The 14,385-nt window shown below is 40.3% G+C and overlaps 1 protein-coding gene across 1 annotated transcript in view; it reads left to right on the top strand.

The window, feature by feature from the left end:
* Positions 1-14,385, top strand: part of KIFAP3 (kinesin associated protein 3) — a gene marked incomplete in the record, with an annotated part of 1,467,647 nt that overhangs the window by 732,911 nt on the left and 720,351 nt on the right. Inside the window, 1 exon segment of the mRNA XM_044085270.1 lies at positions 9,675-9,840. Within this exon segment, the coding sequence (XP_043941205.1) occupies positions 9,675-9,840 (166 nt within the window).

The raw sequence follows: 14,385 nt of genomic DNA, 5'->3' as shown, positions 1-14,385 counted from the left end.
GCACACCTGGATGGCAGCTGCATACAGGGCCAATAGAGCCCACAGCAAATCCATCTGCAAATCAACCAAAAAGAGAGATGTTGTCCAGCACGCATTGACAGCTTTCAGGCCCCTTCTCTCCCCAGGGGCTCTCCTGATCAAAACAGACAACACCACTGTGATGTGGTATATCAACAAGCAGGAAGAGACTCAGTCCTACCCTCTATGCAGGCTGGCCATGACCCTTTGGCACACAGGCTCTGCCATGCAACTCCACCTGTTAGCACAATTCCAGCCAGGTTCTCTAAACTCTCTGGCAGACCACTTAAGCAGAAATCTTCTGGACCCACACAAGTGGCATCTAGACCAAGAACCTTCACCCTAATAACTCAGAAATGGGGCACCCCGAAAGTTGACCTCTTTGCCTCCCACACCAACCATCAGCTCAGCAAGTTTTGCACCAGGGAGCATCACTGCATGGCTTGGAAAGTGGATGCCCTATCCTTCCCCTGGGTCAGTCTATCGGTGTATGCATTTCCTCCACCACCTCTCATCACCAGGGTACTGCTCAAAATAAGGGAGGAAAAACCAAGGACAATTCTTTTTGCTCCAGACTGGCCTCGCCAGCACTGGTACCCACTGCTGCACAGCCTGTCCTCACTGCCACCATGGCATCTCCCTCTGACTTCAACCCTCCTGACCCAGAGAGAAGGACAATTCATGCATCCCCAATTGCAGACCCTCAGTTTGGCAGCCTAGCTTATTCCCTGACCACTGATCAATCTGCCAATCACAGTAAATGGGTTCTAGATGTTATACGTGAGGCCAGACGCCCTATCACTAGAAAGTCTTATGCTGACAAATGGAAAAGGTTCTGCACCTGGATTCAGGCTTAAGGGAGCCGATATGGCACAGCCCTCTCTACCTCTCATCCTGGATTACCTAGCTGACCTGCTACACAGTGGTCTGTCTTTTTCCTCTATTAAAATTCATGCCTCTGCTCTGTCTGCTCATTTCCACACTGAGCAACCCCTTTTCTCACACCCTCTGATTAAACAATTCCTAAGAGAGCCTAGCAACTTGAAGCCACCCAGAAGAGCACCTACCCCAGCTTGGGACCTTAACTTTGTGTTGGAAAACCTCACCCAGCCCCACTTTGAACCAGCATCTTCAGCAGAGTTAAAATTTCTCTCCTGGAAGACAGCTTTTCTTCTGGACATCACTTCAGCCAGAAGAGTCTCCGAGCTACAAGCACTCCTGGCTGTGGAGCCCTTCATCATCTTCCATGCTGACAGGGTTTCCCTCAGGACTAACCCATCCTTCATGCCCAAAGTGGTTTTCAGTGTGGCTCTCAACCAATCCATTCATTTGCCCACCTTTTTCCCTAACCCACAAAACAAGGGGGAAAGGATCCTGCACTCTCTAGATATGCACAGACAACTCAGATTCGATCTAGACAGGACTAAATCATTCAGAAAGTCTGATCAATTACTAGTTAGCTTTGCTGCAGTGGCAGAGGGCAAAGCCATCTCCAGACAAACAATTTCCAAATGGATAGCACACTGCATCCATTTCTGTTACAAGCAACACGGAAAATCTCCCCGTAAGGGGGTCAGGACTCACTCCACCAGAGCAGCCTCCACCTCTTCAGCTTTCCTCAGAGGAGTCCCCACCAGGAACATCCTGGAGGCTGCCACCTGGACATCTGTTCACACCTTTACCAAACATTACCACCTGCCTATCTTCTCCAAATCCAGGGCAGGCTTTGCCACTGCAGTCTTGCAGGGCATCCTAGCCAGCCCCTAGTCTCATTGACTGCCTCCACCCTTTTCCCCAGCTTTGGGAATCAACCCAAATGTGATGACTGCAACAGTGAAACATGAAGAACATAATACAGTTGTGTTCACTTACATAAATGTAGACGTTCAAGTGTATTCACTGTTGCAGTCTTGGTTTCCCTCCCTCTCCCTCTTCTCTCTCTCTCTCTCTCTCCTTACAAGGAACATTTTGGTATTTACTTTCTATTGGTCGGCTGCAGTGGTGCAGCGGTTAGCGTTGCCACCTCTCAGCAAGAGGTTCTCCGGTTCAATCCTCTGCTGGGGTGCCTTCTGTGTGGAGTCTGTATGTCCTCCCTGTGGTCGTGTGGGTTTCCTCCGTGTGCTCTGGTTTCCTCCCACATCCCAAAGACATGCTGTAGGTGGATTGGGCACTCTAAATTGGCCCTAGGTGTGAGTGTCTGCATGTGTGTGCCTTCTATGGAAGGTTGGGTGCCTGGCTGGCAACTCAACACCGTAAAACTCCTCTGCCAATCAGGAGTGGACAAGTGATCTGCTGTGGTGACCCCTAACTGGGAAAAGTCGAAAGAAGAAGAAGACTTTCTGCTGGTGGGGTTCTTCCACCGTAACCTGGCTCCCACTTGGGGGGTCCTGACAGGGCAAGAAAAACTGATGTAATGGCGTCAGCTGCCTTACTTTATTATGCTGACAACCTGACGTCAGTCCTGAAGCAGCAGCATCTGACACAGAAATACCAAGCCTCTGGTATTCGGGCTGGTCGAGGGCTAACCTGGCAGGGATAATCCAAATGTGATGATTGCAACAGTGAATATACTCGAACATCTATATTTATGGTAAGTGTACACAACTGTACTTTCCTGAATATACGCTGTGAATAATTTCCTTATTAACGTTGAATCAATATTATTCCAGTCTGTTTCTGGTAAATTTAAGTCCCCAGCTAATATTATTCTTCCCTCCTGTGTTTCATGCAAGAAATGTATGAATTCCTGTAGGTCATCTGCCCTTGAGTTTGGTGGTCTATACACTCCAACAATTGTTACATGTTCCAGAGTTGTCTTTATTTTCACAGTTACACAGTCTATAGTGTTGGTGTTATCACTGAACATGTAATAATCACAGGTCTCATAACTTATCTTCAGTCCCTATCATAACAGTGCCACCTGATTTTTTGTTAGAATGCCTTTTACAGTAAAAACATTTATACCCTGACAGAACTGGTTTCCAGTCATTATTCTTTAACCATGTTTCACAAACAATAACAGCATCAGTCTTGTGGGAACGTAGTAAATTTTCCAATAAAAAAAAACTTTATTATTAATGCTGCTAGCATTAACGGCCATCAGAGATGCATCAGATGTGCCATCTGTGAACTGTTAAATTTTCGACCTGGCAAAAGTCCTGCTTAGTGTTTGTCACATTTTGCAAAATATCTGCTACAAAAATTCTCTTCCCTGATTTTGACAAATGCAAGCTATACATGTGTGCTCAAAACAAGGCTTGGATTTGCTACAAGTTTCCATTTTTTAAAACAGGACATTTTTCCATGTAGGTATTTACCCAAATATCTTTTCATTCACAGTGACCTGACTATCCTTTCTGTAGGTGATTTGTGAAAAATACACCAGTAGAAGCTATACTATCTAAGAGGGCTGTCAGTTCCCTACTAACAGTCAGAGAATCCTTCCGGATGACATAATTTGTACCAACATGAACAAAAACGGATTTGTACTTCCTTACATTAAGCCGTTCCAAGGCTTGTCTCCATCTTCTATTTTTGCTCCTGGCAAGCATAACACTATTCAATGTTAATTATCTTCTCTGCAAATATAAGTATCAGTTCCTCTAATAACTGAATCTCCAGTTACAAGAATGTCTTTGCTGGCCAGCTCTGAAGAATCTCCAGTTTCTAATACAGTAATATCTGCTGTATCAGTTGTTACAAAGGATAGATCTTCATCACTATTAGTCTTAATTCCACTGTTTTCATTGTGTATTAAATTCTCATCCAGCTGGTACTGTAAATCCACAGCTTGAGCCATGCAGTCAGCATCTGTCTTTCTCTTCTTGTTTCTAACAGTAATGTTCTTCAGTCCTTCCACGTTCAGTTTTGATTTCTTTCTTTTCACTTGCCTCTTTTCTCTACCTTCTGTGTTGGAAAAATGATGGCTTCTTCTGTAGACTGAAACTTTTCTGATAGACAGATACCATCATTCCCTGTAACCTGTGTGTTACATAACAAAGCGAGTCCTTTTCACTCCGTATTCTCTTTCCTTTACAGTCGTTAGTCAGTTTCTTTTTCTTCCTTGTTATTTGTTGAGAACTTCTTCCTTCCTTCCTTTTTTTTGGTTTCCTTCTAAACAAACTGGATCCTCAGATTGTTGAGTACTTGCATCCATAATCCCACAGTTGTCAGGGGCATTGTCTTGTTTCATAGGGTTTGAATGATTTTTGCAGACAGTAGATGCATCATTTCCTAAATGTGTTCTGTTTGTTCTTTGCCTAACATTATTTATCACACCACTTCAGTCATTAATATAAGCAACAACAGTTCTCCAAGCCATGCCAATTGCAATCATCATCATTAAGTCTAGATTTACTTCTAACAATGGTAAGCAAATCATCCAACTTTTCACATAAGGAACACAGGTCACCAGTGTTATCAGCTGTTACCTTTAAATATGCATAGCATTTATTACACTGTACAAGATATTTGTGCATTAGCAAAGTGTCAATCGCATACTCATCTAAGGAATCCATATTCAGCTTCAAATTAATAACATATTGTAAAAGAATAATCAAAAACAATAATGACAGAATTCCAAGAGAATTTAAATCAACTTCTGTGACAAAAAAATCACACCAGCAATATTTAACTATATAATAATTTAAGGACAGTAAAGTTGTTCTAACCATACAAGTTCTGCAAGCAGGCAAAAGTTGTAATTCCTTTGCTCACTATCACTTGCAGTCGCACTTCTTAGTAAAGATCAATAAATCACAAACCAAGGTAGGATTGTTTAGATATGCTCAGGATTTTCTCTCTGCAGTCTGTATAAATTTACAGCTGTCTAGGCCCCTTGGGGTGGCTAGAGATTGCCTGTCTAAAACCTCTCCTTTTCTAACAACCAACAGTGAAATTAAAGGTAAAACAACAAAATGTGAATCAAAGTAAGTCTTGTTAACAAGCTATCTCTTCCTACCTACAAACAGTTAAAAACAGTGATAAACAGTGATAAATACAATAATTCAAATAAAACTTCTCTTACCAGTCAACTCCACAGTAAATCACAAACCAAGGTTGGATTGTTTAGATATGCTCAGGATTTCCATGGCTCCAACACCAGCTGTGTTTGTCTGTGTCAGCCCCTCCTGTAGGACATTTGTGTCAGTGTGATTTTCAATAACAGCTCCTAATTTGCAATCATCTGCAAATTTAGTCAGCCAGAGACCACTGATATTGGCCTTGGCTTCTGAGAAGTAAATGCCAAAAAGGAGCGGTCCAAGTACTGATCCCTGAGGCACTCCCACTTGTGACTGGCCTATTTGTAGAGATGGACTCCCCAATTCTAACTTCCTGGGTCCTGTCTGTGAGCCAGTTGGCTATCCACAGGCTGATGTACGGGTTTATACCTAACCTCTTGAGTTTGTCAACAATGCCTGAGTTGGGTATTGTATCATATGCTTTGGCCAGGTCAAGGTAGGCAGTGTGAAAGATTTGCCCTCATCTATTGCTTTGGTGACCTTCTCAAAGAAGTCCACCAGGTTGAGTAGGTATGATCTGCCCTTGACGAAACCAAACTGGATTGGTTCCGGTGTCTGGAGGTTTACTATATCTGTATTGATCATCTTCATGATAATGGAGATGATTGTATGATAACTATAGGAATCAATCCACAGAGGTGAAAAAGACTGTGAAGCAAGAATGGAAAGGCAATTTACAAAGGGATAATGGGAAGACATCGGTATAGCTCCCAAGTATGCAGCAAAGTCCAGAAAGTTTAGGATTTTTACATAGAAGTATTTATGTAGGTATTTGTAACTCCAAACAAACTTTAGAAAGTTTTTTGTCAGGTGGATAGCAAATGCTGCAGGTGTGTTTGGAAAGAGAGAGAGGTAATTTGAAACATGTTTTTGGGAATGTAACAAGCTGGCAGATTTTAAGAAATGAAAAATATTACCAAGTTTTTTTCCTCTTTTATTAATGTATTTGTACCAATGCCACTGTCTAAAATGGGATTTAATAAAGAAGTTAAAAAGAGGTACTTTTCCTAATAAAGAAGTTAAAAAGAGGTACTTTTCCTAATCCTCCTTCCCCAGACACCCTTAGAGAATGATGATTAAAAAAGAGAAAAGGCACATAACTTCATGTATAATTATGGTTCCACTGGCATGGCTGGACATTGCAGTGGTACCCTAGGAACAGATGCTGTCTGCATTCCCGATCACTGGAAGCCCCCATGTCTGTGCAAAAACGAAGGAGCTCTCAAGGTGGAAAATTCAAGTTCAGTTCAATCTTCGGGTAACCTTTAGACTAGGCTAGGGAACTCGGAAGCTGACTACAGAGTACTTGGACTCAGCCTAGATAGCCCATGTGAGATCTTTGAAAATCCAGGGTATTTGAAACAAGACCATGAGAAAGAAACACACAAATGTGAAAGAAATGATAGTTGTTATCTTTGCATTAAAAACATTCAAAAAGACCACGGGCACAAGAAACCCTCAAACTCCTTATGGTCAACACCATAGTTGGGTGGTATATGAGCAAGCAAAGGGGATACATTCATGCAGTCCTAAGCAGAGTGGCTGTCCAACCTCAGGAGACTGACCAGGAGTCAGACCTGACCTTCAAGGGCAGCTTACATCCCATCACAAGAGAATGTTCTAACAGATTTGCTAAGCAAATCCCACATAGTCTAAACAAATGGATGCTAAACAGTTATGTCATGAAAGATTTATTTTTCTTCTGAAAGTTTTTCTGTCTTTTCCCCCATGATGTGTCTTAAATAGAAAGGGAAAGTAAATTCTGTTAGGAACAGTTTTGTAACATTAGTTGAAGAGAGGTGTAAGGGCTGCTGTTTGAAGGTAGTAATTTAATTTAGGGGATCATAGCTCTTGCAAAGTCATGGCACGCGAAGGTGTCACTGGCTATCCTGGTAAATTTTATGGGGAGTTTTAGGATTTGTTATATTGAAGAGTAATAAGATCAGTTTATTTCGTGAGTTGTTTTGGGTTACAAGCTGGGTGGTTTGCTTGTTTGAGGGTTTTGGCTTTATGACTTCTTCTTGATTTCTTACCTATATTTCAAGTTATAAACCTTTGCTTATTGGGAGATTAGTTTGATTCCAATGATATTATACTTCATCTGCATTGCAGAAGTGCTTTAAGTTTAGGTGTGAACCATTTGTTCTAATTAGACCACGTATAAACTACTGATATAGTGGCAAATATTTGTTTGGGAGTTGAGGAGTATGGATGGGTGGTGGCAGCTGTTTCACGGTCAGGAACTTGTAGGGCAGGCTCCCAGTTTAGTGATTTAAGATTGTTGAAAGTGGTGATGATTTGTGATTTTGAACAGAAGATAACCTTTATTAATGTTTTTGCAGGGTGTCTTAAGTAACAATGGTGATTATTAGTGGTCATTGAGGCTAGGTTGGGGTAGGGTGTGGGGGGGACCATATGTAGAGATGGAACCAGGATGGTGTACTATTATTAGATCTGGTAGGAAATGTTGACTACAGGCTAAGATAGCTTAGCTTATTAAGTCTGCATGAAAACAAATAAAGCTGTAAATGGGTTATTACTGATATTACTCAACTGTTTGTGCTAACGGTCATTCTACTTGGTGGGGGGGGGGCTTCTTCCAGCAACTGTGCCCCAAGAATCCCCTTGATTGAGCTTGGTTTGGATGCACAGCAAGGTCCTACATTTGTTTAAACATCATATTCATAGCAAGACTGTTGACTTACTGTACTATCCTTGAAATTGGTCATGGGTCTTCCAAATATTTTACAGTCTTTGTTTTAAAAAAAAAGGGCTGTTTTTGTTTTCCTAGAGGCATCTCTTGCCATGATAACTTCCAGAAAAGCTCCTTGCCATTGGGCATAATTGGGGGAGTGGACAACTTCTCTTGCTAGGGGCTGTTTCTGTCTTGATCTACTAGAAAAAAAGTGAGGTGTGTGTTTATTATTATTATTATTATTATTATTATTATTATTATTATTATTATTATTATTATTATTGTTATTATTATTGTTATTATTATTAGTGTTATTATTATTGTTATTATTATCATTATTATTATTATTATTGTTGTTATTATTATTATTGTTATTATTGTTATTATTATCATTATTATTGTTATTATTGTTGTTATTATTATTGTTATTATTATTATTATTATTATTATTATTATTATTATTATTATTATTATTATTATTATTATTATTATTATTATTATTATTATTATTATTATTATTATTATTATTATTATTATTATTATCTACCTTAACTTTGTAGTTGGAGATTCATTGTAGTGTTTTGGTGTTGTTTTGGCAAAAACTTATCATTTGCTTTTATCTTTTATGTTTTTTTTACATAGGTTGGTTTAGGCTTTCATGGCTTTTTTAACTTTGTCAAGAGTTTTTTTTTTATTTGCTTTGTTTGTCATTGCCTGGGCACCCCAAACAAAAAGTACTGTGTATAATGCACCGTCTTTTACTGCTAGGCTACTTTTAATGTCATGTCTTGAGACTGCATCTGTGCATCACTTGCACATTCCATTGCTGAAAATGATTGGCTGCAGAAATGACACCCACCTCAGTCTCTTTCTCATTCATACCACAGATTAATTTCTGCTGCTGTGATCTACTGCTTTATAAGTGTACCTATGCAGAGTTCCTATTCGATGACCGATGACACATTCTTTCGAATGTGTCTAGGTCGAACTTGAAAAGGCAAAATGACAAAGCGGCATATAAGCAAATTCTTTCCCTGGGAAAGAAATCGCTTGGCCGCGTCCGTTGCTTTGCCGTTTTCATCACCGTAGTGCGATCTCGGAGTTGGTATATTTAAGTAACAGCGATTTGTAACAGCGATTTTTTTTAATTGCTGTCTAAGCGTTCGAGTTTGTAAGCTTTTACTTAGATGGGGGTCGATAAATCATCATTCGCTTTTCTAAGCGTTCGATGATTTAATGTAGACCCACTTATACAGTTCTACTTCATTATTCTCTGATCGATGTTATTGGGTGCTGCACATGCCTCATAGTTTAGGAAACTCAAGTTTCTTTTTATTTTATTTCTTCACTGGTTAGAGTATAACATGTTGGTTACTTATTAAGCAAGTATAGGATTGAGACAGAACAGAAAAATGGCTGAAGAGGTTAGACAAAGTATTAGAAACAGTATGTGACCCGTGGTGCTCTGGAGGTATTTGTCATCTGTCTGCATTGGTTTATCCATCCATCTTCAGCACCTGATTTTTCCAGTTAAGGTTTGCCAGAACTGGATGCTGTCCCATCGAACAGTAGGTATAAGTCAAGGTGCAATCCTGGACCTAACACCAGTTCATCACAGAACCATGATGCAGTCTTCTGTAAATAGCACTTTGTAGATAGAAAAAGGGAGAATTCCTAAACAGGTTAGTTGCAACAGTTGAGCAATGTCTGGTTCCCCACTTTCCTGGTGCCACATGCTGTGGCATGGATTTGTGGACAGTGGCAGTTTTTGAAGGGTGATTCTTCTTAGAGCACCATAAGTCCAGTGTCAGAAGAAGAGAACAACTTAAAACAATCAAGGCCCCCTCCCTAAAAAATAGACATGCAGCATATCTGGGTGTGGTACATAAAATTTGAAAGTTGTGAAGATGTTGAACATACATTTGTTTTTTCTATCCTAGGATTATGTTGGAGATTTAGCAGCACAGATCACAAATGAGGATGATGAAGAATTTTCCATTGAATGTCTTGGTACACTGGCCAACTTAACCGTTCCAGATTTGGACTGGGAATTGGTGTTAAAGGAATACAAACTGGTACCCTATCTTAAAGATAAACTCAAGCCAGGTGAGTCTTAAAGCTTGATCATAATGTTCTACCTGATCAGTTGGTTACACTGACTCTGTCAGTAGGCATATTTAATAACTGGACAGACAACCTAGATTATTCACTATTGCATCTGAGTAAGGCATCAGAGGTATTTAACACTGGCAAGAACTGTGTATTCAGTTCAACAATTTGTATTCCTGGAGGTCTATGCCTTCTAAGGGAGGAGGGGAGGACATTTTTCAGAGGCAGTGTATCAATGTATCAGTGTGCCTGACTTTTTGAATAAAGCATACAGAGTTCATTCTCAGGTGATGATCCATAATGACCTATTAACTTGAGTTCCTTTGGTTTGGCAAATACTACAATGAGCTCTTTGGATGCAAGACTTCCATCCCTTCCTGACACTTGGGGCTTTAAGCCCACTTTTTTTTTGTTGTAAAACTTCATCTGTGATGATGCTTTTAACCTTCTCTTTGTGTTCAACACTGATCCATTGTAAAATGACTTCACCTACAGTTTGATCAGGTACATGAATGTCTGGTCATCATTCCCATTGCAGTAGAAGTCATTAGGCTATATGGGTTGTGTCCTGCCCAAGACAAAACAGGCCCGCTTTCAAAAGCTCTGTCTCCTTCCCACACTTCCACTCTTACTGCTGATTGGTTAGACCTGAAGAGGGAAAATCAGCAGTCATAGTGGAAAATCTTCAGTACTTTCATCCCACCTTACGAAGAAGCAGTTCAGAGGCTTCACAAAATCGCAGCTGGCCTTTAGTCTCCTTTCTGGCAGTCAGGTTGCCTTGGGGTGAACCCTTCCCCACAGAAATATATATAGAGGTGGCACAGAGGATAGTGTTGTTGCCTCATAACAAGAGGTTCACCAGTTCAATTCTCTGCTGGGTTGCCTTCAGTGTGGAGTCTGCATGTCCTGCCTGTTTTCACGTGGGTGCTCCAGTTTCATCCCACATTGCAAACACATGCAGCAGCTTGCCTTTAGTCTTCCCTTTGGGGGGAACCCTTCCCTACAGAAAATATTTATTTTTAATGTCTCTAATGTGGAGGCGGCACAGTGGCGCAGCAGATAGTGTTGTTACTTCACAGCAAGAGGTTCACCTATTTGATTCTCGACTGAGGTGCCTTCTGCGTGGAGTCTGCATGTCCTGTTTGTGTTGATGTGGGTTTCCTCTGGGTGCTACAATTTCGACCCACATTCCAAAAACATGCAGTAAATGGATTGGACACTATAAATTGGCTGTAGGTGTGAATGTGCATGCGAGTGTGTGGTGTGAAAAAACCACTGTGGCAGGGCTAGCGTCCCAGCAGAGTAAACCTTGGTTGTCACTGTTGGTGACACCCTGACCTCATGTGCAAAAACTGGAAAGGGGGTTGTGGATAGATGTGTGTGTGTGTGTGTGTGTGTGTGTGTGTGTGTGTGTGTATATATATATATATATATATATATATATATATACATACACACACACACACACACATACACATACACATACATATATATATATATATATATATATATATACATACACACACACACACACACACACACACACACACACACACGTACATACATATATATAGATATGTATATATATGTGAGTGTGTAATATATATGGATCTACTTCAGAAGCTCGAAGTTTCAAAACTTTGAAATTCAAATGGCCGAGACCATAAGATTGAAGTTTTGATACTTTGAAAACCTAATAAAAAAATAAAAAAATGTTTTTTTTTATATTTTTGCAGGGGGGCAGGCCCCCCTGCACCCCCTGCTAAATAAATAAAATAAATATACCAACTCCAAGATCGCACTAATGAGGAAAATGGTAAATATCCGATTCTGTGCTGTAAGGCGATCTCCACTCAAAACGTTTCAAGTTTCAAAACTTCATTCTTATGGTCTTTGCCTTTTGAAGTCCATAGTTTTGAAACTTTGAGCTTTTGAAGGGATCCATATACTTGTGTGTGTGTGTGTGTGTGTGTGTGTGTGTGTGTGTGTGTGTGTGTGTGTAAATTTTTTTTTTTTTTTTATACTTGTGTTTTATATATTTTAGTCCCTGTAAAAAACCCAGTATTTCTTATGTACCATCAGTGTCCTGTCTGGAACCACTAGTTTTAGCTTTGGCTAATGTGGGGTATTATTTGATATAGAAATGTACTGTTTATGCAAACATTTTATTTATTTATTTTACATTTGTTTACTGGGATAGTCCGACTGGATACATGTCCATTTTCAGCGGAGGCCCGGGGAGAAAAGCTCCAAAAAGACATTCAACAATCTGTTACATTTTTATAGTTTAAAACACAAAATATAACACACAAAAAATGATTTTTACACAGATGTAAACAAACACAAAAACAGATACACAAACAAATTTTATTTATAAAAATTTATGTGTGGGGCAGTGTTTCATGTGGGCAAGGAAGGCAACTTGGCATATACTGCAATAACTTACCCATCATTTCTGTCAAACTAATTTTACTTCTAAGGTTTTTCTCACAGGATGGTAGTGTACTGCTTGTGTATTACAGTGATTTGGGGAATTTGTGTGAATGGGCAAATGCAAGTGTGCTGCTTGTGTAGACGTTTGACAGCTTGTCTGACAACCGACTCATTCCAGCAGTCCTAGCCACATCCAAAACATCTTCCTCAATCATAGCATTAATACTTAACCCACTCCTGCTGTCCAACTTCCACAGTTCCTAGAAGAAGAAAAAACAACTTACCCGAGAGTCATTGCCACCTGTGCAGGCTCAGTCTGTGTATCAGCTGATGGTAGATGAACCTGCAGTGGCCAGTTGTTGCTCAGACCACTCATTTATCTCTCCAGTTTCCTCTGGTGTAGTCCTTTTCGACCACCATGAGCCAGGGTCAGCATTGTCCTCTTCAGCTGTTCCAGTGTCTGAACTGAACATGGGTGAACCATTTAAAATGGGATAAGGAGTTTCCACAGGAGATGCTACTGTATGTGTCTAGGGAAAGAGACCTTGTCAAGGGGCACATATTCCTCTCCTAGTCTATCACAGAAAATGCTGTTAAGAACAAAACTTAAGGGTAAACTGTTCACCTGAAGATATGGTATCTATACGTAAAGACAATTTTCTTACCTTAGCTAATAAACTGTTACAGTTAGTCAGTCCTGATATACAGCCTTCATTACCAGTTAAACAGGTCAGTTGAAATATCTCTGAGGAAGATGGGTTAGATGAGTCTGGCATACACAGAGACGGGGCTTTGTCTCGTATAGATGCTCAAGGGCAGTACACTGAAGTTGTGGAAAACTGGTCCTCACAACCTCCTTGGGAGTTACTTTTCTCAAATTGTTGTCCGGATGAATAAGGTGTTTTTATGGGAAATAATGAATGTTCCCACTGTACTGAAGAGATTTTATAATATATTGTAAGTGGATTTGCATCTTTCTAAGCCTGTTCCTCCTCTAGTGCCAGCCTTAGAGGAGACATATTATGCTGTCTGTAACGGCCCTGATTCATGCCCTTCGGTCCCCCAAAAGTCAGATAAGCTTTACAAAGTTTCTTAAATTAACAGGCAGTCTCAGTAGTCCTCACCCTGTAGGAAACTTGACATCTGTGCTAGCAGGTAACAGGCTACTGGGATCATCCAGGCCCTCCCCAGAGGATATAGAGGGGAAGGTTTTGGGATGGATTTGGTTATTCTTCCACATTGGTATATAGAATTCTTAAGTATCAGCCCCATATGTGGAAGCTGGGGTGTTTTTTTGTTGTTTGTTTAGACAGTTGACTGACCTAGCTACCCCTCTTTCCCCTGAAGGGAGTGCCTCTGACCTAGCTACCCCTCTTTCCCCTGAAGGGAGTGCCTTTCTCAATCTTATTGTTTTTTTTCAACTCATCTATAGTATCTAAACATGACTTAGATGTATGATTCTAGGGCCTCTGCTTCTGCTACCATTTGAGGAGGCATCAGACATTTTCTGTTGAAAAAAGTATGAATTTATAAATCCATTTTTAAAGAAAAATGGCTTTATTTGGCCCCACCTGTTATTCTTGTCCTACAAACAATTTAATGAAAGAGGGAAATTAGTTTATGAAGATTTTTGCATTTTTCAGGCCCTCATTTTCAAATCTTCCATACCCTCTTTTTTGCTTGAGAAGCACTTAAAGATGGCAGGAGGGGTACAGTTACAAACAAGAACCTTTCCAATAAAGGAACAGTGTACAACATCATGATAGCTGTGCTTGCATGCCATCTTCCTTCCCCCTCACCACCTGTCCCTGTCTCAAAACCTGTCCCGACTGGCTGTGTTCATTCCTGTTTGGCAACAGATTATGGCAGACACATGGGCGTTAAAGTTGGTTCAAGAGGAATACAGTTGGCACTAGATTAAAAAAAAAAAACTCCTTTGAGAGACGTCCTTACCATCCAAACCAAACAGAATTTTTTGCTCAGGCTCTTCAGCATTGCTTACCATAGGAGTTTTGTGACATTTCTTCAAGGGGAAAAGGTTTTCTTCCAGAATGCTTCTGGTACCAAAGAAAGTGCCTTTTTGGTGACCAGTTTTAAGTCTTCTTTCAT

Source organism: Protopterus annectens, chromosome 10.part0, assembly GCF_019279795.1.
Source record: "Protopterus annectens isolate FY-2018-M chromosome 10.part0, PAN1.0, whole genome shotgun sequence".
Classification (NCBI taxonomy): domain Eukaryota; kingdom Metazoa; phylum Chordata; order Ceratodontiformes; family Protopteridae; genus Protopterus; species Protopterus annectens.
The sequence above is the reverse complement of the archived record's forward strand: the minus strand, read 5'-3'. Positions and strand labels throughout refer to the sequence as shown.